The 27,077-nt window shown below is 38.5% G+C and overlaps 1 protein-coding gene and 1 pseudogene across 5 annotated transcripts in view; one reads left to right on the top strand and one right to left on the bottom strand.

Annotated features, from left to right (window-relative positions):
• KDM5B (lysine demethylase 5B) overlaps positions 1 to 27,077 on the bottom strand; it is a 79,949-nt gene that overhangs the window by 26,765 nt on the left and 26,107 nt on the right. For 4 of the 5 annotated variants that reach the window (XR_010412228.1, XM_064593993.1, XM_064593994.1 and 1 more), the window contains exons 2-14: positions 24,507 to 24,584; positions 22,820 to 22,942; positions 21,913 to 22,083; positions 15,771 to 15,905; positions 13,416 to 13,512; positions 12,083 to 12,192; positions 9,515 to 9,673; positions 8,960 to 9,079; positions 7,340 to 7,498; positions 6,669 to 6,850; positions 5,048 to 5,210; positions 1,507 to 1,626; positions 279 to 473 (exon numbers count right to left, since the gene is read on the bottom strand). Coding sequence is in view for 4 of the 5 variants with exons in the window: in XM_064593993.1 (XP_064450063.1) it covers positions 279 to 473; positions 1,507 to 1,626; positions 5,048 to 5,210; positions 6,669 to 6,850; positions 7,340 to 7,498; positions 8,960 to 9,079; positions 9,515 to 9,673; positions 12,083 to 12,192; positions 13,416 to 13,512; positions 15,771 to 15,905; positions 21,913 to 22,083; positions 22,820 to 22,942; positions 24,507 to 24,584 (1,812 nt within the window). In the remaining variant the exon portion in view is untranslated. Of the gene's footprint in view, positions 1 to 278; positions 474 to 1,506; positions 1,627 to 5,047; positions 5,211 to 6,668; positions 6,851 to 7,339; positions 7,499 to 8,959; positions 9,080 to 9,514; positions 9,674 to 12,082; positions 12,193 to 13,415; positions 13,513 to 13,866; positions 14,099 to 15,770; positions 15,906 to 21,912; positions 22,084 to 22,819; positions 22,943 to 24,506; positions 24,585 to 27,077 lie in introns of those variants that run through there. The other variant, XM_064593995.1, reaches the window with a different exon arrangement.
• LOC129045925 (U4 spliceosomal RNA) lies at positions 16,093 to 16,215 on the top strand (annotated as a pseudogene).

Here is a 27,077-nt window from a genome sequence, read left to right as displayed (position 1 = left end):
ACAACCCAATAAAAAAGGGGGTGGGGGAAAGTATCTGCACAGTTCATCAACGAGATACATGTACAAAAAGCAAATATGTACATACGTGATAGGGTGTTCAGTAAATGAGTGGCCCTTAGAGAAAATTAAAACCACAATGAGATATTAACACACATCTATCAGAATGGATCTTAAAGGACATTAGCCTAAGAAGAGACTCCTTAAAGTGGAAGCAACATGTGTAAGAATTTTCCTGAGGAATACCCAGACACATGCAGCTGGGGTGCCAGAAACCTTACCAGTCTGCGGACGGCTTCTCTTAGAGCCTTCTCATCCTCAGTCATAACGGCCATGTCCTTCTGAACAGTTGAGGCCACTACGACATCTAGTACGTCCGCCTTGGAGGCCATCTTGCAAATCATCTCGTCATGGGAAAATACGCAATAGCGGTGAAGCAAGCGGTAATGCTCCACACACTGTCGGCCCAGTGGCAGCTGTGTCAAGAGACAGAGGATAGTACTTGACATTCACCTTTCTCCTTCCTATTTCCAAAGACTCCTGAGCATTACCCAATTACCAAAGGTCATATTCTGGGTCATGATACACGTATCAACCCTACAGCCAGCTTCTAAGAGGCCTTGGGCCTTTTTTAATCTTTGCATCTCAAGGATCTGGCATATTAGGTACCTTAATTAAAAGGCAGTTTAAAAAACCCAACGTACGGTGGGTGGTGCCTGGCTGGCTCAGTCAAAAGAGCATGCAACCCCTGATCTTGGGATTTTGAGTTCCAGCCCCACAATGGGTGTGGAGATTAATTAAATAAATAAAGACATTTTTTAAAAACCCAATATATTAACAATGTATTAATGTCCAGAACAACACACAGTCTAAATGGACATGTGAATTTAGACATTTCCTGAAACAACTATGCTGAACTGCTGTGGTTAAACCTACTTCAGGGAACAATGATGCTCCAAACTACATAATGGAAAATAATTTTAGATACAGGTAGTACTATTACTTAGTAAAGCACTGAAACAAGGTTATAATTCATTAGAGTTAACATCACACACTTAAACTAAATCTTTTTATGTAAATGAAAAGTATTAATACTAATATAAAAATTCTACTTTACAACTAAAACCAAATACATCATTAAAAATTGCTGTGTTGTAGATAATTTAAGCTAGTGTTGTGTAGACTTAAGATAGAACTCTTTGTTATGAGTTTGCAACAATACTGAATTTTGCCCAAAATGTAAATCAACACTCATTTATTCATCAAGCCAAACTTTTACAGAAGAAAAAATTATCAGCTGAACCGAGCAGTGTGCTTAGTTAGTACAGGCTTGATTTACAGTGTGGTGCCAAGTGCTTTATCCCACTGTGGATGGTAAACAATTTGTAGACCAGCCATTTGAGGAGCAACAGATTTAAGCACCACACATGAAAGCTTTTAAAGTATTATATGCCATTTCTGCAGGAAAACAATACATTTGAAAAGGCTCACTAAGTCATAATTACATACCCAATCAACAGTGCAGAAGTTAACAGCCTCAGCAAAATTAAAACCTTGATTAAAACCACTGTGGTAGGCTCTTGGAAATGTAATCACAAACTCCCCAGCACACTGATTAGTTCGGTAAACCTAAAGAGACAGAAATTGGGGATCTTTAGTGACATTCATGAAAGACAATCTGGACACAGACTATCAGATGATTCTCCAGAAAGAGAAGCTTTCTTCCAATTAAAAGTGAGCTAACAAAAAAGAATTACGGTAAAATAATCAGAGAGCTACTCAATTCTGCCACAAGATGGAGTAGCATCCCAGATTATGAGGGTTGATTAGTATCTGAACAGAAAACATGGCTTTTACTACAAAAATTTATCTATACTCAGGATTAGGACACATCTAAATATAACTAAATTAAGAATATTCTAATATTATTATACCAAAACAGCATCTCCTACCACCAATTAATGAAATTCCACTGTTCTTCCAAGTACGTCATCCCATAAAGAGATCTTGATTTAGGCCTCAAACTTCCCTCCCTCCAACAAGTCCCCTTTTCCCACCACCCGCTCAAAAAACATCTGTAGTAAGGCAGCAATCTCTTGGATATTAGCCTTAGCAACATTTTCCTGGATAGGTCTTAGGCAAGGGAAACAAGCAAAAATAAACTATTGGGACTACAGCAAGCTAAAAAGCTGTTGAACAGCAAAGGAAACCATCAATAAAAATGAAAAGGCAAAAAAAAAGAAAAGGCAAGCTACTGAATGGGAGAAGACATCTGCAAATGATACATCCAATAGGGGATTAATATCCAGAATAAAGAACTCCTACAACCCAACACCAAATAAATAAATAAATAAATAATCCAATTAAAAAACAGACCTGAATAGACATGTTGCCAAAGAAGATAAACAGATGGCCAACAGGTACATGAAAAGATGCTCAACATCGCTAATCATCAGGAAAAGGCAAATCAAAACCACAGTGAGAGATCATCTCACATTAGAATGGCTAATATCAAAAAGACAAATAAGTCTTGGCGAGAATGTGGAGAAAAGGGAACCTTTGTACACTGCTGGTGGGAATGTAAATTGGTGCAGCCACTGTGGAAATATGTGCACCCCTGTGTTCAATGCAGCAATATTTACAACAGCCAAGATATGGAAGTAACGTTAAGTGTCCACTGATAGATGAATGAATAAAGATGTGGTATAAATACGGAACGGAATATTACTCTGCCATTAAAAAAAGAAAGAAAGAAAGAAAGAAAGAAAGAAAGAAATCTTGCCATTCACAACAACATGGATGGACCCAGAGAGTGATTATATTATGCTAAGTGAAATATGGCAAAGAAAAATACCATGATTTCTAAGTGGAATCTACCCCAACAAAACAAATAAACAAAACCAGAAACAGAGTAATAAACATAGAGAACAAACTGGCGGTTGCCAGAGGGGAGAGGGTGGGGGCATGGGCAGAAGGGTTGATTAAGGGGTACAAACTTCCAGTTATAAAAAAAATAATAAAAATAAATAAGTCTCAGGGACAAAAGGAGAGCATAGGGAATATAATCAATAATAACTCTGTATGGTGACAGATGGTAACTACACTTACTGTGTTGAGCATTTCGCAATGTATAGAACTGTCAAATCACTATGATGTACAACTGAAACTAATGATATATGTCAACTATACTTCAATGAAGTTTTAATTTAAAAAAACTATACTGCTCTAGGCACACAAATCCTCAGACTGAACTTATGAAATAAGAAAATTAAGTATCTTTTCAATGTATCTCTCTCCATCAGTGGTTGTCCAAAATGTAGTTCCCGGACTACCAGTATCAACACCAACTGGGAACTTGTTGAAAATGCAAACTCTCGAGCACCACCCAGACCAACAGAACAAGAAACCCTGGGGGTGAAGATCGGCCACATGTGTTGTAACCTGCCATTCGGGGTTCAGATATAGTCAGAAATTTGAAGACCACTACCTACACCACATGAGCACAATCCCTTCTACTGGAGTACTCCCTCCACCCCAAATCTGCCAAAAATATTCCTTATCAGAGCTCCAAGTTTTAGTTCAAACGGTCATTACGGGTCCTTTCTAATTCTCCATAGAGTTAATGGGTCAGTCTCCTAGTTGATACCACTGTCAGACCACACCACCATGCCATTATCTGTATAAACATTATCTGCCTGTCCCCTTAAACTACGAGTCCCCAAATGCACAGGTTCACTCATCTCTGTGGTCCAGAATCAAGCCCCAAAGGTTCCTCAATTTAATAACTGAGAACCATGGCCAGAGGTCCCACTTAGAGCAAGTTACTTACAACAAATCAGAAACATCAATCAATATGAGGGGGAAAAAATCAATGTGGAAAATACCAATGAGGAGATGGTGGCATTTTTGTATTTACTGGTCATTATTTTCTAAGCTATTGTCCATGAATAATTTATTATCCCTCAAAGAAAAATCCTTTCCATCTGCCCCCATTTACCAGCCTGTGAGCCCCAAAGCATGAAATTTAGGTCACAGCAACATTAGGTATTCACTTTAGCACAGTAAATGTATCATTTACATTTGACTTAGCTAACTAAGATGGACCCCTCAACTTCATACATTTCAGTCTGGCCTCCCAAAATATCTTCAGAGCATTCTCCAATAGGAAGCCAGTATACAAATTTTGTATAGCAACCTCCCAGGCAACATCACCAACAGCACCTTTCAGTCTAGATACCCTTAAATCCAAGCTCAAGAGCCTGAAATTAATTTTCTCTTTAGGAGTACCTGGATGCCTCAGTTGGTTAAGTGGCTGCCTTTGGCTCAGGTCATGATCTCAGGGTCCTGAGATGGAGCCCCCCCATGTTGGGGCTCCCCACTCACTGGGGAATCTGCTTCTCCCTCTCCCTCGGCTCCTCCCCCGCACTTGTGCGCTCTCTCTCTCTCAAATAAATAAATAAAATCTTAAAAGTAAAAAATAAATAAATAAATAAGCAAGCTTAATTAGGGGTGGAGGTATAATATAACCAATATCTACTAAGCATGTAAATCATTTCAGTTTATCATTCAAAATTAAGTTCATGTAGATTCCATAAATTATTTTTTAAGTATGGACAGAGTATGAAGGATTCTGACACTAGAGTTTAGATCTAACTGTAACAGAACCTAGACATTTTCATAGTAATTTATACAGACAAATAACATTAAGGTTTTTGTTTTGTTGCATTGGAAGATTGAAGTTATAAGGAAAAATTATAGTTTAGAAAGCCTAAATTAGACACTGAAAAAAAGAAAAGAAAGCATCACACATATTATTTGCAAAATATGGCTGCTTAGCAACCTAGTTATTAGCTGCAACAAATTAGTTTTATGGTGTCTTGAGGATTCAGTCCTACTGGCTTATTGCAATATAGTATCAAATTCCACCTAACAGCTGTTTCTGCTATCCAGTTATGGTATGGAACACACATAACTAAAATCAACTTCATAAAAAACTGAGTAAACAGGGAAGAGAAGTGGTGAATTAAGCCTGAATACAAGAGGAACATACAGGCACTTCATGAGTCATCAGGGTATTGGGGTTCATGATGGTCACAAGCTGATGGAGAAGATCTGGTTGGGACACAAAGAGCTCTGGAGCTAGTTTCTTCATTACATTTTCTAGCTGCTCGGCAGCATACCCTGGGACTCCATACCAGGTTTTTGGCTCACCCCTGGAAAGAGATTGTAAAAATAAATCAATCTCAAGAAATACATAAACATGAAATTTCATTAGAAAAAAATCAGTCTGCAACACTAACACAAAATGGTTAACAAGTCATATTTTTCAGACCCTGCTTTGTAAGATTATGCTACAAAGGAATGTTCAAACTGAATTAAGTGTCATTAGAAATGTGATCTGAACATATGTGATGCATTCTCCCCCTTCAAGTATGGAGTTTAAATATGAGACTTTCCATCTGAGGTCCCCCCTCCTCCCTCCCATTTTTATCTGACTTTTTAGAAAATGTAAATATCTAGAATTTTTAAGAATATAAGACATCATGTTAGCTACAGGATATGTGGTTACCACAATTTCTTATAGCAACTGACAAGGAATGGCAACTTTCCATCTTCCTTTTCCCTTGTCCATTCTGACAGGCGAGGTTAAACACTAATAAGGCAATTAGCATTTCTAAAGAGCTCTTATTCTTCAAAGCACTTTAAACTGTCAACCAATTAATCTGTAACATCCCTGTGAGGTATGGTAAATATAATCCTCATTTTACAGCTGGGAGCAATTGCCTAGGGAGGCAGAACTGATGCTCCACATACACTTCCCAACTCTCTTTCTTGTGGTACACCCTCAAATTCCTTGTGTGGGGATTTAAGTGAGTTACAGATCTTCAAATATTTCTGTACTTAGAAAAGCAAAGGAAATGGACGGGGTAAAAACAGATGTGAAAGAAGAAATGGCTTTGTCTAAAGAGTTTAAAAAGTAAAAAAAAGTCTGAATATCTGCACCCTGCCTCCATGCACTCATGCACGGATGAAGCCCATTCTACTATGTGTAACAATGCCAAAATGCAGCACAATAAACCAGAAGCTGGCAATCCCAAGGACCTGGAGGACACTCTGGGACCTATATTCCCCTACTCTTCCAAAAGGTATCTGGGCTGCCACTGCCACAGAATGGGATTTCTCCATAATAAAAGCAATGTTCAGTGCTTTTTTTTTTTTTTTTTTTTATTTGAGAGAGAGAGAGAATGAGAGACAGAGAGCACGAGAGGGAAGAGGGCAGAGGGAGAAGCAGACCCCCTGCTGAGCAGGGAGCCCGATGTGGGACTCGATCCCGGGACTCCAGGATCATGACCTGAGCCGAAGGCAGTCGCTTAACCAACTGAGCCACCCAGGCGCCCTTGTTCAGTGCTTTTTAATCTTTCCATGAGTAAAGGCTTCTTTCACTAACAGCTGTCTATCCCCTCCTCAGAAACATGTTATACTTGAAAAATAGTGTGTGTGCAATTGTAGGGGATTTATGGATTTCCTAGGATCCTTAAGAACCAGTGCCTTAGCTTGTTAAGATGCCTGATTCAACAGTAGTGAAAAAACAGTTTGTTACTCTTTAGACACATTTAAAAAGTTTCCAGCCCAGCTTGCATACTATTCATAGGTTATGTGGAACTTCTTACCAGTGCAGGTAGTTAATTGAATAGCTCCAGTGGTCTTCAATATGCCAACAGAATGAAGAAAAGCACATTCCCACATACAACCAAGGAAGTTTCATGCCACATATATCAGCAGTAATGTGAGCAAGGACAGACTGCTCCATCACTGGCATATTGTTCAAATTCCAGCCACTATCAAGATACTCCTAGAAAGGAAACAAAAAAGGTATAAAGATTTAGCTATACATGCTAACATTTTAGATTCTCGATGTTTCGAAAGTAATGTGCTGAAAGTAATCATAAATTATTTCAAGCCAACCAAATAGAATTTTAATTAATAATTCAAGTTCAGGGGCGCCTGGGTGGCTCAGTCTTTAAGCGTCTGCCTTCGGCTCAGGTCATGATCCCAGGGTTCTGGGATCGAGCCCCACACTGGGCTCCCTGCTCCGCGGGAAGCCTCCCTCTCCCTCTCCCACTCCCCCTCCTTGTGCTCCCTTTCTCGCTGTGTCTCTCTCTGTCAAATAAAGAAATAAAATCTTAAAAAAAAAATAGTAATAATAATTCAAGTTCCAACTACATGTAGGTTTGCAGTAAGGCTATTAATCCTGTACTATGCCCTTTAGATAAAGATATGCTGAACTATTAGGTTTAAACACAGGTCTCTGCTTGAAACAGAAGTGCCTCACAGAGCCTACCTCCTCCTCAGGTGAAAGTTTGATTTTCCCATCTCGGACAGGGAAGCCACTGCCAAATTCTTTTGAGGCAATATCGGCTCCATATTCTACTGTGACATCCTCTTCAATAGTGCTTACCAGCCGCCAAAATTCTTTCTCAACTAGTTCTGTGGGAACCATCTGGAAACAAAACAACGAGGAAAACAAAAAACTGAATTTTCAGACACTCACAAACTGCCCATGACCAATCTGAAGACATTAGCTAAGTGACAGGAATCACAGGACAACACCCTAAGGAAAATTATATCCATATTGTTCCACAATTGATCCCAGGCAGTTTAGACATGTGTATTATTTTCTAAAAGCAATTATATAACTAAAAAAGTAAGTACTGATTAAGAATTCATGTTCCTCTACCACCAACCTGGCCAGTACACTAAAAGGAAGTCAAAGAAAAAGCAAAATTCTGACAACCAAAACCTGGAGATGTTCTTGTGCGTGAGAAATGTAAATATGTAACTTGGTTAACCATTATACAGTAATAGCTGTGTCTGAATGACACTTCATCCATCGAGATGTGTTCAAACACATTACCTGAGTCCATCCTTTCACTCTTTGCACTAGACCCGGCTAAGAATAACGCAGGCAACCACGATGAAAAAGACAGAGTGCAAAATATGAACACAAAGAGCAATTACTCTGCAGCAGCATGCAGTAGTACCGCGAGTCACCAGACTGCATGTCTAGGATCTGTTAATCTGATGCAAGTCTAGAGAAAGGTAACTTAAATGCCTTAAATATGCACACCACCAGGACTGGATACGCAAATATACTGGGAAATCATACAATGGATGAGGGGGTCAAAAGAACTGAAATTCAAAGGGAGTATAACTTGAATTTAAGCCTCTTAAGTAAGCAAACATTTTAAGTCACTTAACAGCTTATGCTAGTGCTATCAGGGAAAAACAAGTTCACACATACATTGCTGGGTTCCCATAAATGATACAGCCATTACAGTGGGGGAAAAAACGGGTAAATACTCTCATCTGACCTCAGTAAGCACTCCGAGAAAATAATCCAACTAAAGAGGTCTACATGTGTGAAATGTCTGCCTTAGCACTTCGTTGGCAAGTGAGAAAAAACACAGCTTACAGGTCCAGAATTAGGGCAGAAAACCATTTAATTCTGGTGGACTCACTTGACAGAATGTTAAATGCCGAATTAAATAGCCTTATGCTTCTAAGAGCATAAAGGAGAATTTAAAATGAACTCATCCTAAAGTTTACGATACTAACTTACAACAATATATAAATGTGTTCTCAATGCATAGGAGTCAGTCAATAAATTGTGAAGTTTTCTTTAAATTACATTTGTTGAACTGAAAGCATTCCTGATGATTTCCTTTATTAACATCCTGTTATTGCTGCTGTATGATTTGTGTGGAAAAGGTCATCTTTAGAGAAATCACAAGTGAAAAATCAGAATGCATTTTAACATATTGTGGAATTTCAATACCATTAAACAAATTAAGGGGGTTCACTGTGTATGATAATGTTTATCAAAAAAAAGTGCCAAGTGAAACTGTCTTCAGATTCTAAAAGTTATTAAAATCCCAAATCAAAGCAGTATGTATGTACATACGTGGACGGGCATGTTGAAATAATCAGATTTGAACGCATCTGCCATTTCCCCAAAAGTACGGAGGGTATAGTCCCTGGCTGCTTGTTCAAAGCCAAATGCTTCTTGTGGCTTACTACACTCCTGCCAAAAAGGAAAAAAAAAAAAAAAAAGTAAAAAGAATATTTTTATTTATAGATAGTTATATTTTATTGATATTATTTTTAAAAAACAGATTAGTAAAATTACGTATGCAGTGTTTAAAATACAAAAATGTCTGGATGGATATACATCAAAATAACTTGTCTAGCAATTATGAAATCATACTCTCTTTTAAGTCATTCAGTCTAAGAATTTTTGCAAAGAACATGCAATGCTTTTTTAAATAAAAAAAAAATTTAAGTGTAGTTAAAAAATTTTTTTCTGCCTCTCACTGCCAAGACCTCCTTCCCAGTCAGGTCCAGCCCACTTTTTTTCATGAGCCTCACTGTCATACCAATTGCTAATCTAAAACCCAAAAGCAAACAAAAAATATTCTGAAGGAAATTTTCTAATGCTATCTCTGCCATTAATTCTTACCTGAGCCAAACACTTAGGACACCTCCAGTCTCCCTTGGGAACATCATGGAGAGGGGGAATAAGGCAAAAGGTGTGGTAACTGTCATCACAGCCATCACACAGGAGAAGCCGGTCTTCATCATTCCCACTGCCACATAAGAGGCAGACATACAGATCCACCTGCAGCAGTGAAAACACGTACAGGACCAGGAGCGTGAGCTACATTCGATTTTGTTAAACTCTAAGAATGAAATGCATAGAGGCATAATCTAGTCTTCCCATCCTTCAAATGAAAATTAATCACCCCCCATAAGAGGTATTTTATTTTATTTCATTTTTTTAAAGATTTTATTTATTTATTAGACAGAGAGAGAGACACACACAGCGAGAGAGGGAACACAAGCAGGGGGAGTGGGAGAGGGAGAAGCGGGCTCCCCACTGAGCAAGGAGCCCGACGCGGGGCTCGATCCCAGGACCCCAAGATCATGACCTGAGCTGAAGGCAGACGTGTAACGACTGAGCCAGCCAGGTGCCCCAAGAGGTATTTTAAATAAAAATGCTTCACCTTTTAGAAGAGATAACTTTACAATGCTTAATGCATTCCCAACACTAAAGTCTAATCTCAAAACCTTTTCAGCTGTTTCTGTGTGTGTGTTTTAAGATTTCTTTATTTAGGGGTGCCTGGGTGGCTGAGTCAGTTAGCGTCCAACTCTTGATTTTGGCTCAGGCCATGATCCCAGATCTCATGCCCCTCTCTCTTTTAAAAGAAAAAAAGAAAAAAAAAATATGTGTATATATATATGTTTGTTGGTTGGTTTATTTATTTATTTATTTGAGAGAGAGAGAGAGTAGGCACGTGCGCATGCACGGGAGGGGCAGAGGGAGAAGAGAGAAAATTCCCAGCAGACTCTGGCTGAGCGGGTGGCCAGAAGTGGGGCTCCATCCCACAGCCCATGAGATCACGACCTGGGCCAAAATCAAGAGGCGGACACTCAACTGAGTGTGCTGCCCAGGCGCCCCTCAGCTATGTGTTTTAATGTTTGTTACTAAGATATTTAGCTTCTAGTAGCTTAGAGAATGATAATCTTCTGGAAGAAGAACATGTTTGGTAATAAATTATCAGCTTAACCAAAAGTAGAACTTATAAAGAAAAAAAATCAATTTTGTCGTGTTTAAAAGGAAAGAAAAGGGGGTGCCTGGGTGGCTCAGTTGGTTAAGCAACTGCCTTCGGCTCAGGTCATGATCCTGGAGTCCCGGGATCGAGTCCCGCATCGGGCTCCCTGCTCAGCAGGGAGTCTGCTTCTCCCGCTCCCCCCTCTTGTGCTCTGTCTCTAAAATAAATAAATAAAATCTTTAAAAAAAAGGAAAGAAAAGTGTTTAAGTTCATTAACCACATTAAATTACTTTATATTCTAATTAAGGACTCATGGTTAAGTTCCCCAAACACAGTGATAAAAATACATAGTTATTACCTGTTAATGGGCTGAACTCTGTTCCCCCAAAATTCGTATCTTGATGTCTTAACCCCCAGTATCTCAGAATGTGACTATATTTGGAACAGGGACTTTAAAGAGATTAATTAAGGTAAAATGAGATCATAATGAGTGGGCTCTAATTCACTATGACTAGTATTCAAGAAGAAGAGATTAGGACATAGACAGGTACAGAGGAAAGCCACATGAAGACAGTGAGGAGACAACCATCTATAAGCCAAGGAGAGGCCTCAGAAAAAAACCAACCCTACAGACACCTTGATCTTAGACTTCCAGCCTCCAGAACCACGAGAAAATCAATTGTTATTTAGGCCAGTTAGTCTGTGATACTTTGTTACAGCAGCCCTTGCAAACTAATACATTACCCAATAATATGGAAAGCTAAGAATTCAACTTATCAGGGAATCTCACTTCTTCTGTTGTAGCAAATAAAAACCTGGGTTCTGATCATTTTCTGATTGTTTTTTTTTTTTTTTTTTTTTTGGTGGTGGTGGTGGTGGTGGTGGTGGAGAAGTGTTCTTTATGAAAAGAACACTTAATTGGAATAATTTCAAATTCCACAATAAAAAGCACTGTTGTCAAGCTATTCACTGAGCTCTCAGAAGGGACAGAGAAGAAGAAAAGCAACCAGATCCTCTGTAATCTCCTCAAGCTTTATTTTTAAGTTTCCATTTGAGTAAATGGCTGCCTAGTCCTCCAACTTTTGTTGGGTCCTCAGTTCCTCTCCACCCAACTCCTTTCCTTTTCTTTCCTTCCTTTTCCTACCTTCCTTTTCCTTCCCTGTTGTAAGGTTGGAAAACATCAACCTGATTTTTGATCTAGCTCTCAACTCACCTGGAGGTGATCTAGTGATTTATGAACATTTCATATATAATCCAACTCACCATTATATGTCTCTAAACTGCATGTACTCCAAAAAATGGCTGTGAATGCCCCCCATATGTTACTATTACCTTCATAATGCATTTGTGTATTTCCTCAATTAGAAATTTATACTATAAATGGACATGAAAAGTTCTTTTAACTGTGACACTCTAAGCTAGCAGTCTTAAGTAAGGCACAAAAATGGTACAAGTGTTTAAACATGTCAACTCACAGCACTGGTGGTTTTTTTAGATCGGCTCTTGGGCTTTTCCTTCTCGCTTTCTACAATGTACTCTTTCTTCTCAATGGGTTCTTGCTTGACGATGCCTTTCATTTCTTTCTCTGTAAGAGGCAATCAGAGTTAGCGCTTCACGTACTACACTTGGCTCACCTTGCTCCTTCACCTCTCACCTCTCCCTCCCCCAAGCTACACACAGGACACAAACACAATTTCCTTGTTTCTTTTCAATGCAGGAGCAGCAGCACCCAATGTTACCATGTTCAAGGGCTAGGTGCTGACTGCTTATGGTAAAATGCAAACTCTCACACCATTTAAATGTGGGCACTTCTGGATATGGGTACTTCTGGGTATGTTGCTCAGGTTTGTAGGCTTTTAAAATAGGAGCCGAAGATACAGTCTTCTTAACATGTTACCGAGACATGATATATATTGATGAAAGCAGGTTCCTCCTGATCTTAACTGTAAGAGACTAACAATTCACCAACTGTATTCCTCCACATTATAGAGTATTCCTCCATAACCCATGACTACTTACTGCCCCAACTTCCTGGTTCCAAAGACTGAGAATTTCGGCTAAAACAGTAACTATCAATATGGTAGGTAGGTGCTGTGCTAAATGCTGTCCACTGATTATCTAACCTTTTGCAACAAATCCATTTCAAAGATAAGAAAACGGACACTAAAATAAATCAAGAAATATCTAAGGTCATACAACTACTTAGTGGTTAGGCCAAGATTCAGATTCAGATCTGTATTTCTAAAAATCCACCTACTTTCCACTACATTGTGCTGCCTTTCCACTAAACTCACCAACCACTAAGAAGAACCAATTTTAATAACTTCTTCGTTTGTATGTGTCTGCCCATATAGGATTTAGGACTTCTCTTTTTAGAGTCCTGAACAGGTTTACCTCTCAGTGACTGACATCAAGCAATGGCCAGCCAAGCAATTATCAACTAAAATTCAGATTTAGAAACCATGTCTGCCTGCCATGCCTGAAATAAACTTAACAGATATCCAGTCAAAGGCACCTATGCTACTCATAAAACACTTCTTTTCAATGAATGCCATTTAACCAAATTTCAGAATAGCACTTAGTGACAGTTGAGAAAAACTCAATCATATTTCTAATATGCATATCTGTTTACTTCTACTGGTCACTAACTATGAGAATAGGGACATTAACATATTAAGATTTTATTTCAAGACCCAACCCACTGACTAGTATTCAATAGTTGCTATAAGATTTCCTTAAAAAAATGAATACTTACTTTTACTAATTTACTTTTACTTCTTTCCTACCCATGGATAAACACTTTCTTACCATTTTCACATTTTGGAGTTGGACAGCCCATCCGTCGCCTCAGGTTATGAGTTCTGGCTTCTGCTGTCTCTTCTGGTTCTATTTTAATATTCATGGCCTTTAAAAAAGTTGTCATATACATAAATATTTCCTCTTAAAAAAGAAACCTTCTAAAATGCAACTGAAATCTCAAGGTGACTATAATCTTATAAATTGTCTTATAAATGGACATTCAAAACATGCTTCTCTCTCCCCACAGAGGCGAGATCTACCCTTAAAATTACTATTATTTAAGGAAAGGAAAAAATCTTAGAATACTCTTAGAAAAAATCTTAGATACTCTTCTATCTCCACAGGTCAAAAAAATAGGGAAGAACCAAAGGATCAGGAACAAATTAGGGCAAGTGTCATTACCCCACTGGGAACAGATCTGATTTTCCTCCTAGAAGCTTCCCAGTTCTCATCTATTCACCTTACGCTTGATTCAGTCATCACTAAGCCAAATCCTTAACAGTTATATAAATATAATTTCGTTAGCCTAGAAGAGTTTACTGGCTTTTTCCAAAGTTGGCTCATATTTATAGAAAACTCAGCTTCCATAATAATTTTCTATTAATTCTTCTATTAAAAACTGTTATAAGATGGGGCGCCTGGGTGGCTCAGTTGGTAAAGTGACTGCCTTCGGCTCAGGTCATGCTCCTGGAGTCCCTGGATCGAGTTCCGCATCGGGCTCCCTGCTCGGCAGGGAGTCTGCTTCTCCCTCTCCCACTCCCCGTTTGTGTTCCCTCTCTCGCTGTGTGTCTTTCTCTGTCAAATAAATAAATAAAATCTTAAAAAAAAAAAAACAAAACAAAACTGTTATTATAAGCTACTCTTCTAACATCACTAAATTATTAAGGATTCTCCTATCATTAAGTCAGCCTCAATTTTCAATGTTTCTCAAAGTGGTAATACTTACTGATAAAGCAAACAACTTTGGGAAGTGTTTGTGGAACTGCACTTGATCATTTTTGCCCTTGTTCATTCATATGTATTCAGGATGTCCACTGCTGACAAAATTTCTCCCAGGATGCTATCATCACCCTGTATGTCTCTCATCAAGGCAAACCTAGGCACCCACAGCACCAGGGCATGTCTTACACATTTAAAGATCAAGATGTGCTCAAACAAGAATTTTTTACACTAATGAAATCCAAGCATGCTTATGGGCTTCGAATAACCGTATTTTCCTATTCTGAGGCAATCTTAATTCAGAAAAATGGAGTCACTAAATTTTTTCCTATCTCTAACTTACCTAAGTTAAAAATAATCCCCTTACTTATTTTTATTTTTATTTTTTTTTTAAGATTTTATTTATTTATTTGACAGAGAGAGAGCACAAGTAGGCAGAGAGGCAGGCGGAGGGAGAGGGAGAAGCAGGCTCTCTGCCAAGCAGGGAGCCAAATGTGGGACTTGATCCTAGGACCCCGGGATCATGACCTAAGCCGAAGGCAGCTGCTTAACTGACTGAGCCACCCAGGCGCCCGTAAAAATAATCCCCTTATTTATATCCATTTCCTCAGAAAACAAAATAGCTATTTTCTTCTTCATCTTGACCAATAATTACTAATAACCAGAGACTGATTTAGATATCTGATTAATGCAACGAGGCTTCCCAGCTCTAAGATGTTCCTAATACATTATCACTGATTCCTAACACTTATATGTCCATCAAGCTAGGCAAGAACCCCAAACCTTCACATCTCTGTATGGAAACAAGGTAACCAGGAAAATACACTTTTCCCTTTCCCAAGGGAAACCTCTCAGAGCAGAAAAATCTTGAAGCAAACTGTCTTTCTCATCCGTTCACTTCTCCTGATCATCCCTCATGTTCTTTCATTTCATCTTATATATTCAATGCCTCCACCCCCATGCTGCCTAATTATTTTCTGTCTTAGCATAAATGTCTCCCATAGATTCCATACTCCTTTTCAGGAACTCTGAGAAAAACAGCTTTCACTATCCTCTAACCTCTCTGTTCAAGAAGGAAAAAAAAAAAAGTTCCCAGTTCTCTATTCCCTAGCCTCAACCCCCAATAAACACTGCCTAACTTCATGAGGGTAACAGGCAAACCAAACACCATCACAATGAACGCCTATTCTTCCTAACTCTGTTAATAAAGCAGCTGTCTGTCCAGGCAGCACAAACCTAGAAAGAATTCTTCAATCCCTTACTCCTTTGACAGTAGAGTCTCCCCAAATGTAAAAGCTAGAATATAAAAGCAATTAACAAGGTTCAAAACTATGAAGAGCACACACATGAGAGAAATCCAGTGTCAGACTGACAGTGGTAGAAGTGCTCAAGAATTCTGTCTGATCAACCTCATGAGGCTCTCACCTCTGCTCTCATGCGTTTTGCTCGTCGGGCTGGGGGGCAGGTTTCTGAGGGCTGCACAGACTGCCTCTGCGGAATATCGTGAGGTTTGTACTCCTTGTCCTTCGTGTCTGTGCTCAGGTTTGGCTTCTGCAAACACTAGAAATTAAAACACAATTTATTAATCAATTTCCCTTCCTTTTTTAAGAATTTCAATGTATTTTGTAAGGTATATTTTACAGTTATTTACATAGATACATAAAAGGTCTGCAATTTTTAAGATCTAAATAAACACAAATCTGCAGTTACCAATCATATATACACACACATATAAGAGTCTAAAAAAATCAGTGGCAGTAACGTAGCCAATGAGGTTTATCCGAGGCGCGATTATTGCTAATTGAAAAAATTTTTAGCAGGTGAATGGTGTTGCTTCAATTCATTTAACTGTACATGACATCAGGTTACACGAGGCCACAGCAGGCTCAAGGCACTCCCCCATGAGCCACTTGTAATTATCCCTGCTTGGGACTGTCAATTAATTGAAGGCTCAAACTGTTAGATAGGATCCTTGTAAGTTTCCAAAATAACTTTCCATATTGAGAATATTTGATTTTTTATAGTGTTTAGAGTCATAAAATACGGAAACCAATAGGTTTTCTATGTTTTAGAATCCTGAAGTTTCAAATATAACTAGCAATGTTCTGTGATCAAAGATATCACCTGAATTGAGAAAACAGGTAATTTGACTGAAGTGTTCTCCCTTATTAGTGCTTTCACTTACTTCAACATATTCCTACAAGGTCTAACTCACAAGACAAAGGCTAATAGGTAGCCCACAGTAATAACTGCCAGTTCTGATCAGAGTTTCTTCTTGCTTTGATTATTTTTTAGTTTGATTCTAGGCTTGCTGATAGAGGGTATTTAATGCCAACACAACAAAACATGGTAACATCAAAATATTACCACTGAATCTAATACGAATTTCAAGTAAGTAACACTTCTTCGTAATAGGACCCACGAGTATCACAAGAAGCATTTTTAAAAGCAGGTTCCAAGTTATAACCACTTCAAGTATGATATATATCATCTATGCTAGAGTAAGACACAGTAAAATAATACCCTTCTAGAACTCCTGGCTCTCCGGGTACCATTACTACTATATAGTCTCACTACTGGCTCCTTCCTCCTAACATTTGCAGAAAGAATTCAGAGAACGGTGGGGGGGAGGGGGGGGGGCGCGACAAGAATAACAAAAGCAGAGTAATCATCTAACAAAACCTATTTCTAACATTTAAAAAATAGAATACACTATAAAAAAAACTGATACAGATTACTTGATATTCTAAACAAGTAAACAAATCTACAACTGGTACAACAACCTATATATATTAAATATTCTGCTCATTTTAATTAAACTCATACATTGATTTGTCTGGAAATGTTAACAAAATTAGTATGGAATACCACCCTCCATTCTGTAACAAGTCCTCAAATTAAGCATTTAGAGTATATTTAATGAAAGCATGCTGATGGCATGCTGATGGGAATAAAACCTATCATCTAAATTAACCTCTTTATGTTTTTTATAAACTTTCTATTTGAGATCTAAAAGTATGTGTGATCATGTAGATACGAACTGAACTAAATCAAGGAAATTTAATAAAGTGGATGGTCAGGTATTCAGAGATTAGGAGCACCTGGGTGGCTCAGTCAGTTAAGCATTGTCTTGATTTCAGCTCAGGTCATGATCTCAGGGTCATGAGACTGAACCCCACGAGAGGTCCTGCGCTCAGCGGGGAGTCTCCCTCTCCCCCTACCCCCACTCGTGCTCACTTACTCTCTCTCTCCCTAAAATAAATAAATTTTTTTTTTTTTTTTTTTAAGGAAATTCAGAGACTATATAATGTGGTCCCTATCTCTCACTAAGTCTAAGTAGTTCCACAAACTATGGTCTCTTTGTTCTACAAGGACTTTAGAGATCTAAGGTAAAACCAAGCTCAGAAACTTTTAGAATATACATGAAGAGCTTTATTGTTTGTTTAAGATTTTATTTATTTGACAGAGAGAGAGAGAGAGAGCACAAGCAGGGGGAGAGGAGAAGCAGGCTCCCCGCTGAGCAGGGAGCCCGAGATGGGACTCAATCCCAGGACCCTGGGATCGTGACCTGAACCGAAGGCAGACGCTCAACCAACTGCGCCACCGAGGCGCCCCTTTTTAAGATTTTATTTGAGAGAGTGAGCAAGAGAGAGCACAAGCCGGGGGAGGGGCATAGAGAGAGGGACAAGCAGACTCCCTGCTGAGCAGGGAGCCTAATGCGGGACTCAATCCCAGGACCCTGGGATCATGACCTGAGCTGAAGGCAGGTGTTTAACCGACTGAGCCACCCAGGTGCCCAAAAAAGCTTTATTATTTTGTTCCAAACCACAATTCCAAACATGTAACTGATGTGTTTGCTTTGTATCCACTCCTAGTACATGCAGACTAATTTTAACCTTTGAGAAAGTGGGATTGAGAGGTGACTGATTCCACAGCATGAGGACACCATCTTACAGAGACAGAGCAATCCGCTGAGGCACTCAGAAAACACAGGAATACAAGAGGGGCACCTGGGTGGCACAGTCGGTTCAGCGTCCAACTCTTGCTTTTGGCTCAGGTTGTGATCTCCGGGTCATGAGATCAAGCCTGGCATTGGGCTCCACGCTCAGGGCAGAGTCTTAAGAGTTTCTCCCTCCCTCTCCCTCCCCCACTGCTCTTTCTCTAAAATAAATAAACCTTAAAAAAAAAAAAAAGAAAAAGAAAAGCAGAAGAAAACATGGGACTACAGGAGTGGAGCCTCTGTCCCACTGCACCAGTACATCTCTGCTCAACTTTTCTTGTTTCCCAAAACCTACTCTAGGCTTCGGTTCACCCTTTTGCAACAATTCCTTTGTTGGGAATCACTTTTTTTCTTAATATTAAGACTTTATTTTTTTAGATAAGTTTTAGGTTTATAGCATAGCTGAGATGAAGGTGGAGATTTACTATACACCCTGGACCCCCACATGCACAGCCTCCCCCATTGTCACCATCCCCCACCAGAGTAGTGATACATTTGTTACAAGTGATAAACCTATGAAGTCTATGGGTGACATCAGGATTCACTTGTGTACATTCTATGGGTTTGGACAAATATATAATGCCATGTAGGATATTTTCACTGCTCTAACAATCCTCTGTGCTCTGAATATCACACCCCCCCTCCCCGCTCTCCCTCCTGCCCCAAAACCCCTGGCAACCACTAATCTTTTTTACTGTTTCTACAGTTTTGCCTTTTCTAGAATACTAAGTTTGGAATCACACAGTATAAGTAGCCTTCTCATGTTGGTTCTTTCACTTAGTGATATACATTTAAGGCTCCTCTCCTTGTCTTATCATGGCTTGAGACCTCTTTTTTCTTTTTTTACATCTCTTTTCTTTTTAATGCCTAATAATACTCCATTGTCTGGATATACCACCATTCATTTATCCATTTACCTACTGAAGGACAGCTTGGTTGCATTCAAGTCTTGGCAATTAAGAGCAATAAAGTTGCTAAAACACATCTGTGTGCAGGTTCTGTGTGGACATGTTTTCAACTCCTTTGTGTATATACCAAGGAACATGACTGCTGGATTGGACGGTAACAAAGTATGTTTAGTTTTCTAAGAAATGGCCAAGTGTCTTCCAGAGTAGCTGTGTCATTTTGCATTCCGGCCAGCAATGAATGAAAACTTCTGCTGTCCTTGCCAGACTTTGTGCTGTCAGTGTTCTGAATTTGGCCATTCTAATTAGGTGTGTTGTGTGGTAGTATTGCGTTTCCACTCTTCTAAAATATATGTATTCTAGTTATCCTTTCTCTAAGAATTATTTTCAAAAATCAGAAATGAGCCAAAAATTAGGTACAAAAACTGGCCATCACAGTATATTAAATATAACATTCAACAATGAAGAAATCAAGGTCTGGCTATAAAAATGGAATGCCAGAGTCATTCAACTAGACCTTTAAAAATATTCAAGGACATGGCAAATGCTCATGATATATTAAGCAGAGAAAAGGCAGGTTATAATACTGTAAATGAATAATACAATCCCAGTGTGTATATATATGCATAAAAATAGCCTTGAAAGAAAAAACAGGTGAGAGGATTAAGAGTGATTTTATTTTCATCACACTTTCCTTTGTTTTTAAGCTTTCTGCAATGAATACCTATCAGTGCCTACAACATACTTGGCCCACAACGGGCGCCTCAAGAAGTATTTATCTGAGTTGTAAATGTAATGTTTGTAAAAGGTATCTTTTTTTTTTTTATTAGAGAGAGAGAGAGTGAGAGAGAGAGCGCAAGAGGGGGTAGGGTTAGAGGGAGAAGCAGACTCCCCGCCGAGCAGGGAGCCCGATGTGGGACTTGATCCCGGGACTCCGGGATCATGACCTGAGCCGAAGGCAGTCGCTTAACCAACTGAGCCACCCAGGCGCCCTGTAAAAGGTATCTTTAAATACCTATTCCTTTCAGATTACAATTGAATAAATGCTTACATGCTTTCCAACTATGAAACTTATACTACCTAAATATATAGATATTTTTTAAAATGTTGCAATCCATAAAGCAGGTAGACTCTTTCATCTTACTCACTGTGACTTCCACACTGAAACAGAAAGGTTAACAAGGAGAAAATCTACTGTAGGCAACTGTATGTAGATCTGACTATAAAACAGAGGCATAAAGGTTCCACACACAACCGTCTAAATAATTTCATCCCTGAGGTCATTAAACATTCACACATGTATATTTAAAAATGACAACTTTCGGGCGCCTGGGTGGCTCAGTTGGTTAAGCGACTGCCTTCGGCTCAGGTCATGATCCTGGAGTCCCTGGATCGAGTCCCACATCGGGCTCCCTGCTCGGCAGGGAGTCTGCTTCTCCCTCCGACCCTCCCCCCTTTCATGCTTTCTCTCTCTCAGTCTCTCTCTCTCAAATAAATAAATAAAAAAAAATAAAAATGACAATTTTCTGAATATTAGACTGGTCATGTTCTTTTAAGCTGAAAAGAAAGCTCCCCTGGAATCAAGAAGGGAGAAAGTGTAGAAAAATGTGATGCTATAAAAATCTATAGGATTTGAGCATTACAGATGGTATGTCTATAATATCAAGACAAAGTTTTGATTAGTAGTTTACCCTCTGAAACTATGTTATTATCTTTCTACTTCGCTATAACACAGTAACAATTCTTAAAATTATAGGGCTCACGGCTCTTGCCTTAGAATAACTCAAAGGGTGTAAATGGATTACGACATTGTTCTTTCCATCAGGGTCTTGAAATAAGTAGGAAGATTTTATAATACAGTTTTACTTTAATTACAACAAAAGTTCCTATTTGAATAAGTTGGCAGATACCATCTTTATAAGGAAACAAACATGGCTACACAGGAACTATTAGAAGAGGGATCCATTAGCTATCCAGCATTATTAAGTCCCCTACCTTTCACCCATATCAGCGTTCTATCTTAAAATCTCCCTGGAAATCTCAGCTGGCAAGAACAGGTAGGCAAGTTATTTCACAGGTCGTACTTCCATGTGACAACTAGGAATATGCTCTCCATAATATGTGAATGCAAAAGCATGAATCATAACAAGATAATAATCAACTTGTCATTTAAGGAAGACATAGCTTTAGTGAAGTTAAATACAGACTTCGGCTTAGGCTAATAGCAAAAGGCTATTTCCTCCACAACCTTATTCAATCCAAAAACAAACTTCTAAGCACAGCTGTTCTCAAAACAAAACGACACAAACATCGGAGGAAAAATTCACAAAACGGAGTCTTCTCAACAATGTCGTCCACACAGAATTATTATTATTTTTTAAAGATTTTATCTATTTATTTGATAGAGGGAGACACAGCGAGAGAGGGAACACAAGCAGGGGGAGTGGGAGAGGGAGAAGCAGGCTTCCCGCGGAGGAGGGAGCCCGACGCAGGGCTCGATCCCAGGATCTGGGATCATGACCTGAGCCGAAGGCAGACGCCTAACGACTGAGTTACCCAGGCTCCCCCACACAGAATTAATTAAGGCCTCTTCATTCACCCTGAAAGACAACACACCAATAAGCTGTGAAATAAACAGGTTAAAGTTGGCCTCAATACTCACCCTCAAACTGTCTCCTGACAGGAACAAGTTGTAGGGATTGAGGATTCGTTCATAATGCCCTCTGATATGCGAGCCCACAGCTTTGCCAGGAGCAAATCCCATCTTGGTGGCAATTTTGGTCCATTTCCTATCCTTGCAAACAACTGCAAATCCACCTTCTTCTGCAACTAACTGTTAATAGCAAAAGAAATTAGAAACGCCTATATGGAAATCACTTCTAACTCCCTCATACCTAGGTATGACTCCAAGAACAAATGTTCTTGGCTGTGTAATTTTTAAAAATACATCTCCCAAGTCAAATGAAAACATATATGCACTACTAATTTCAAGCTAAAAAATTGATCACTTTTGACAACATAATCCATAAACATTTGTACCCCCAAAAGCTACTTCTCAGTTCCCCAGAACAATCAAGATTTTCAGGGAGGAAGAACTAGATCAACAATTAAATCTCAAACAAAGAACGAGCCCTAGCACTTGGTCCAACACAATGACCCTCAAAATCTCCATAAACTAAGGAGGAGGAGAGATGGCACCATTTTGGGGGAAAGAATGTAGGCTTTACACTGAAGTGAACCTGAACTTCAGATACTGAATTATGACTCAGCCTTTAGAGCTTGGTCAATTTTCTCCCTAAGCCCCAGTTGTTTTAACTGTAATAAAACAGAAAGGAGTACCCTACAGAAATATTGTTAAGTTTTAAAATGACACACACAAAAGGTGGCAGCAAAATATTTCACAAGATAAGGCTTTCAGACCTGACAAGTAGAGCCCAATTATTGCTGAAGTGAATGGAGAATTTCATTTTACATATTTCAAACAATAAGTTTCTTTTTAAGATGAGGAAGATCAAATTCATGCTGGCAGAAAGGCACTAAAGTGAGGGAGATGGCCGTTAGCCTCTTACCTTATTGAGCTGAAACAAATCCAAGATCTTCCTCTCCACATGTGGAATTTTCAGAGTACTTCCCTGTAACTCCCAGTACTTTGCAATCTGGTCCAAGAAATTCAGTTTTACTCGAGTTTGAGCCTGAATGACAAAGAAATGAATTTTAATCTCACCTAGCTTATTTTAAAACCCCTTCTATTACCTATGTGTGTGGTATTTTCACTCTTAGAATATTACAGTGAGGGGCGCCTGGGTGGCTCAGTCAGTTGAGCATCCGACTTTTCCTTTCGGCTCAGGTCATGATCACAGGGTCGTGAGATCAAACCCTGCATGGGGCTCTGCACTCAGTGCAGAGTCTGCTTGAGATTCTCTCCCTCTGCCCCTCCCACTCTTGCTCTCCTTCTCTCTCTAAAATAAATAAAATCTTAAAAAAAAAAAAAAGAATATTTAAGTGAAATATCACTTTCAAATTCAAAAGAGAAACTGCCAAAAAATATACAAAATAAAGCTGGTTAAATAATTATACATTAACTCAACAAAAATTTAATTCAGCCCCTACCATGTGTCAGGCAAGGAGTTAAGCACTCAGTAAGTCTTTCCTTAAGTAGGCACTCTGAAAAGGCCTTCACTTACAGAGTACTATAAGCACAATTTTGTTATTGGTTAAAATTATATGACAAGTAAGCTTCTATATGCCCCTCTTGGTCTTTTTACAATTGGGGTATTTTAAAGGTCTGTTCTTTCCAAGCACAAATTTTCTTATTTTCTCAAACACAAATCCCAAAACAGATTTACAACAGTGATTCCATATCAATTTTAATGAGTCCTGATAAGATAACAGAAAACCAGGAGATACTTTCTTAATTAAATATTATTCCCTTAACAGATTATTACTGTTGTCTATAAGTCATTAAAAAAAATCTGTCATTTTTCTTTCCCCTCCTTGAAAATTAAGTTTAAGTCAGGCAGTTTTAGGAGTTTTATCTTGCTCAAGAGCAAAACTGAGATTAATGTTCAGATGTTCCCAAACACAGTCTAAGACCTCAAAGTTTCCTATCTTTCAAGCTCAACTTGAAAATAGACACTAGATACTACTACCACCAATGTCCAAAGAATCCCAGTGGACGTGTGTTCCACTTAAGTTAAAAATGTCTTGTTTTGTATAGAAAAGCAAAACATGATTCAATGTTAAAATCAGGTTAGCGAAACGTTAATGTAAACATTACTTCTAGGTTATCAATACTCAAGCCTTATTCACCCTGTACTTTAGGGTTTCAGTAGCAAAGGGATTGAAGAAACATCATCTCTTCTCTAAAGGAATACCCAAGTATTCCTCACCCCTCCTTAGGAAATTAAAGTGTGTTATTAAACCTAAGTGAAGATGTGTATTTGGAAGAAAATTAGAGCTGGAAATCTTTTCCAATAGATGGTTCTCAAAGCACATTCCTTTCAAGACCTAAATTCTTGTGGTTGTCACCTAAATTTAGAAGGATTTAAATGAATTAAGAGGCCAACAATGATTGACAAAAATCAGTGTTTTTAATGCTATCTGGCTTGCTACAAAGGCCTCACTGCCATTTGTTTTACCATGATTATCAATGACTGGCCATATTTTAGCTTCACTAAAACCACTAGATTTGTGACAGATTCTTCGAAGAAAGTCCCTCTGGAATACAGTCCACCAGAACAACAGTAAAGATATTACCTCCAATTCATTCAGCCTCTGGATACGTGGGGTAAAATGAAGTTTGTCAACATCACATGCAAATGGTGGCTGCCAATCCTAAGGGAGAAGCAAAGGCTTTGATTAGAAGAATTTATAATTCTGACATTTAAAAAATTGTTAAAACCCCAGTTAAGCAAAACACACTATCTCTAACCAGTCAAATAAAATAGAACATGGGTAATAGTTTCTTAACCTTTTTCTACCAGAACAGCAGAATATGTATGATTACCCTTCCCCATATAAATGATGCATCCTGTGCACACCCTTTTCACACCCTTTCAAATGAGTAAAGTCACTTAACCTCAAGCTGTTGAAAAACCCCTGACTTTAAAGTTTATTTTTAGTAATCTCTTAAACCCAGCATAGGGCTCGAACTCACGACCCCAAGATCAAGAGTCACACGCTCTTCGGACTGAGCCAGCCAGGCACCCCCCCAAAAATCAATGACTTTGAAAGAGATTTTGATTCCTCTACTCCATATAAGTTATCTTTTTACAAAATAGCTATTTAATGGGGCGCCTGAGTGGCTCAGTCGTTAAGCGTCTGCCTTTGGCTCAGGTCATGATCCCAGGGTCCTGGGATCGAGCCCCGCACTGGGCTCCCTGCTCAGCGGGAAGCCTGCTTCTCCCTCTCCCACTCCCCCTGCTTGTGTTCCTTCTCTCGCTTTGTCTCTCTCTGTCAAATAAATAAATAAAATCTTTAAAAAAAAACAGCTATTTAACATCAAAACATCCATAAACTATATTTTTATATGTAACCTCCTAGTTACCTTAACTTTTATTATAAAATTAAAGATAAGTTTGGGGGGGGTGGTGAAGACTGCCATTCAAGACTAATTTTAAAGAATCGTCCTTAACATATCTACTGCTACAGATTCTTAGAAGAACTGCAATCATGAGGAAATAATCAGACAAGGAAAATATTATGCTACCTCTAAGTAGAAAACTTAAATGTCTACAATAGGAGAATAGTTAAAGGAATAAAAATTATGCTGTTATTAATAATGCAATATATGTTAAGAAAAAAAAAGAAGAAGAAGAAAAAGGTAGCGGGAGGGGAAGAATGAAGCAGGGGAAATCGGAGGGGTAGACGAACCATGAGAGACAATGGACTCTGAAAAACAAACTGAGGGTTCTAGAGGGGAGGGGGGTGGGAGGATGGGTTAGCCTGGTGGTGGGTATTGAGGAGGGCACATTCTGCATGGAGCACTGGGTGTTATGCACAAACAATGAATCATGGAACACTTCATCTAAAACTAATGATGTAATGTATGGGGATTAACATAAGAATAAAAAAAATCTTAAAAAAAATTATGCTGTTATTAATGGGTATAGAGTTTCAGTTTGGAATAATGAAAAAGTTCTGGAGATGGATTAGTGTTAATGGTTATGAATGTACTTAATGTCATTGAATTGTACCCTTAAAATTATTACAATGGTAAGTTCTGTATTATACATAATATTTTAACAAATTAAAAAAAGCAAAAAGACAAAAAATTATGCTGTGGTATAGCTCTATTTATTGACATTGAAAGATGTTCCCTACATTCGTTAAGGAGGAAAAGAAAAACAGGCTATGCAATATAAAAATAAAACATTGGAAAGATATACAGCAAAACCGTTAACAGTGGTTGTCTTTGGTGGTAGGATTATAGGTGATTTTCTTTTACTTCCTTAGCCATTTGAAATACAATCTTAAATATATTTACATACATTAAATAACATCTATTACATATTAAATAAGTTACTTCAGATTGAGAAAATACAAGGAAGTTCACAGTCTTTTTACCCAACTTCATACCCAGAAGTTTGTTCTAAGAAAATAATTCACCCAGAATCAACAAAATACATGCATGAAATTAACTGCAGCATAATGTTAGAAAGATATGATTGATATTATAACAACACTGAATATTATACAGCATTTTAAAATTCTAGATTTATGAAGAACTCATACCAATAAATAAGAAAATATAGAAAAACGGACAAATTGTGTTAGTAGTTAGCAAGAAAAAATGGCTAGCTGTAAAAAGACTGGTGTCCAACTTTCTTCAAAATTCAAGAAATACACAAGATCCCCTTGTTTTTACCTACCAGGTTAGCAATGATTTAAATATACACACCACCAGTATTAGCAATATGGGAGGAAATGTGGACCCTGATGATTAGTACACTGTTTTTGGAGGTCAATTAGAAAACATCAAATTTGGGGCGCCTGGGTGGCTCAGTTGGTTAAGCGACTGCCTTCGGCTCAGGTCATGATCCTGGAGTCCCGGGATCGAGTCCCGCATCGGGCTCCCTGCTCAGCAGGGAGTCTGCTTCTCCCTCTGACCCTCCCCCCTCTCATGCTCTCTCTATCTCATTCTCTCTCTCAAAAAATAAATAAATAAAATCTTAAAAAAGAAAAAAAAAAAAAAAGAAAACATCAAATTTTTAAAGGTCTACTGACCCAGCAATTCCTTGGGTGACAATTTACAAATATCTGTTACCACTCACAAAGAAAAAAGGAAATTTACTGCAGAATTGTTTTAACTTAAAACCTTAATATTGG

Source organism: Mirounga angustirostris, unplaced genomic scaffold (genome assembly GCF_029215605.1).
Source record: "Mirounga angustirostris isolate CCGP_5_RB_7025 unplaced genomic scaffold, mMirAng1.0.hap1 SCAF_6, whole genome shotgun sequence".
In the NCBI taxonomy this organism is placed as follows: Eukaryota; Metazoa; Chordata; class Mammalia; order Carnivora; family Phocidae; genus Mirounga; species Mirounga angustirostris.
Note: the sequence above shows the minus strand (reverse complement) of the source record. Positions and strands in the feature narration are given on the sequence as shown.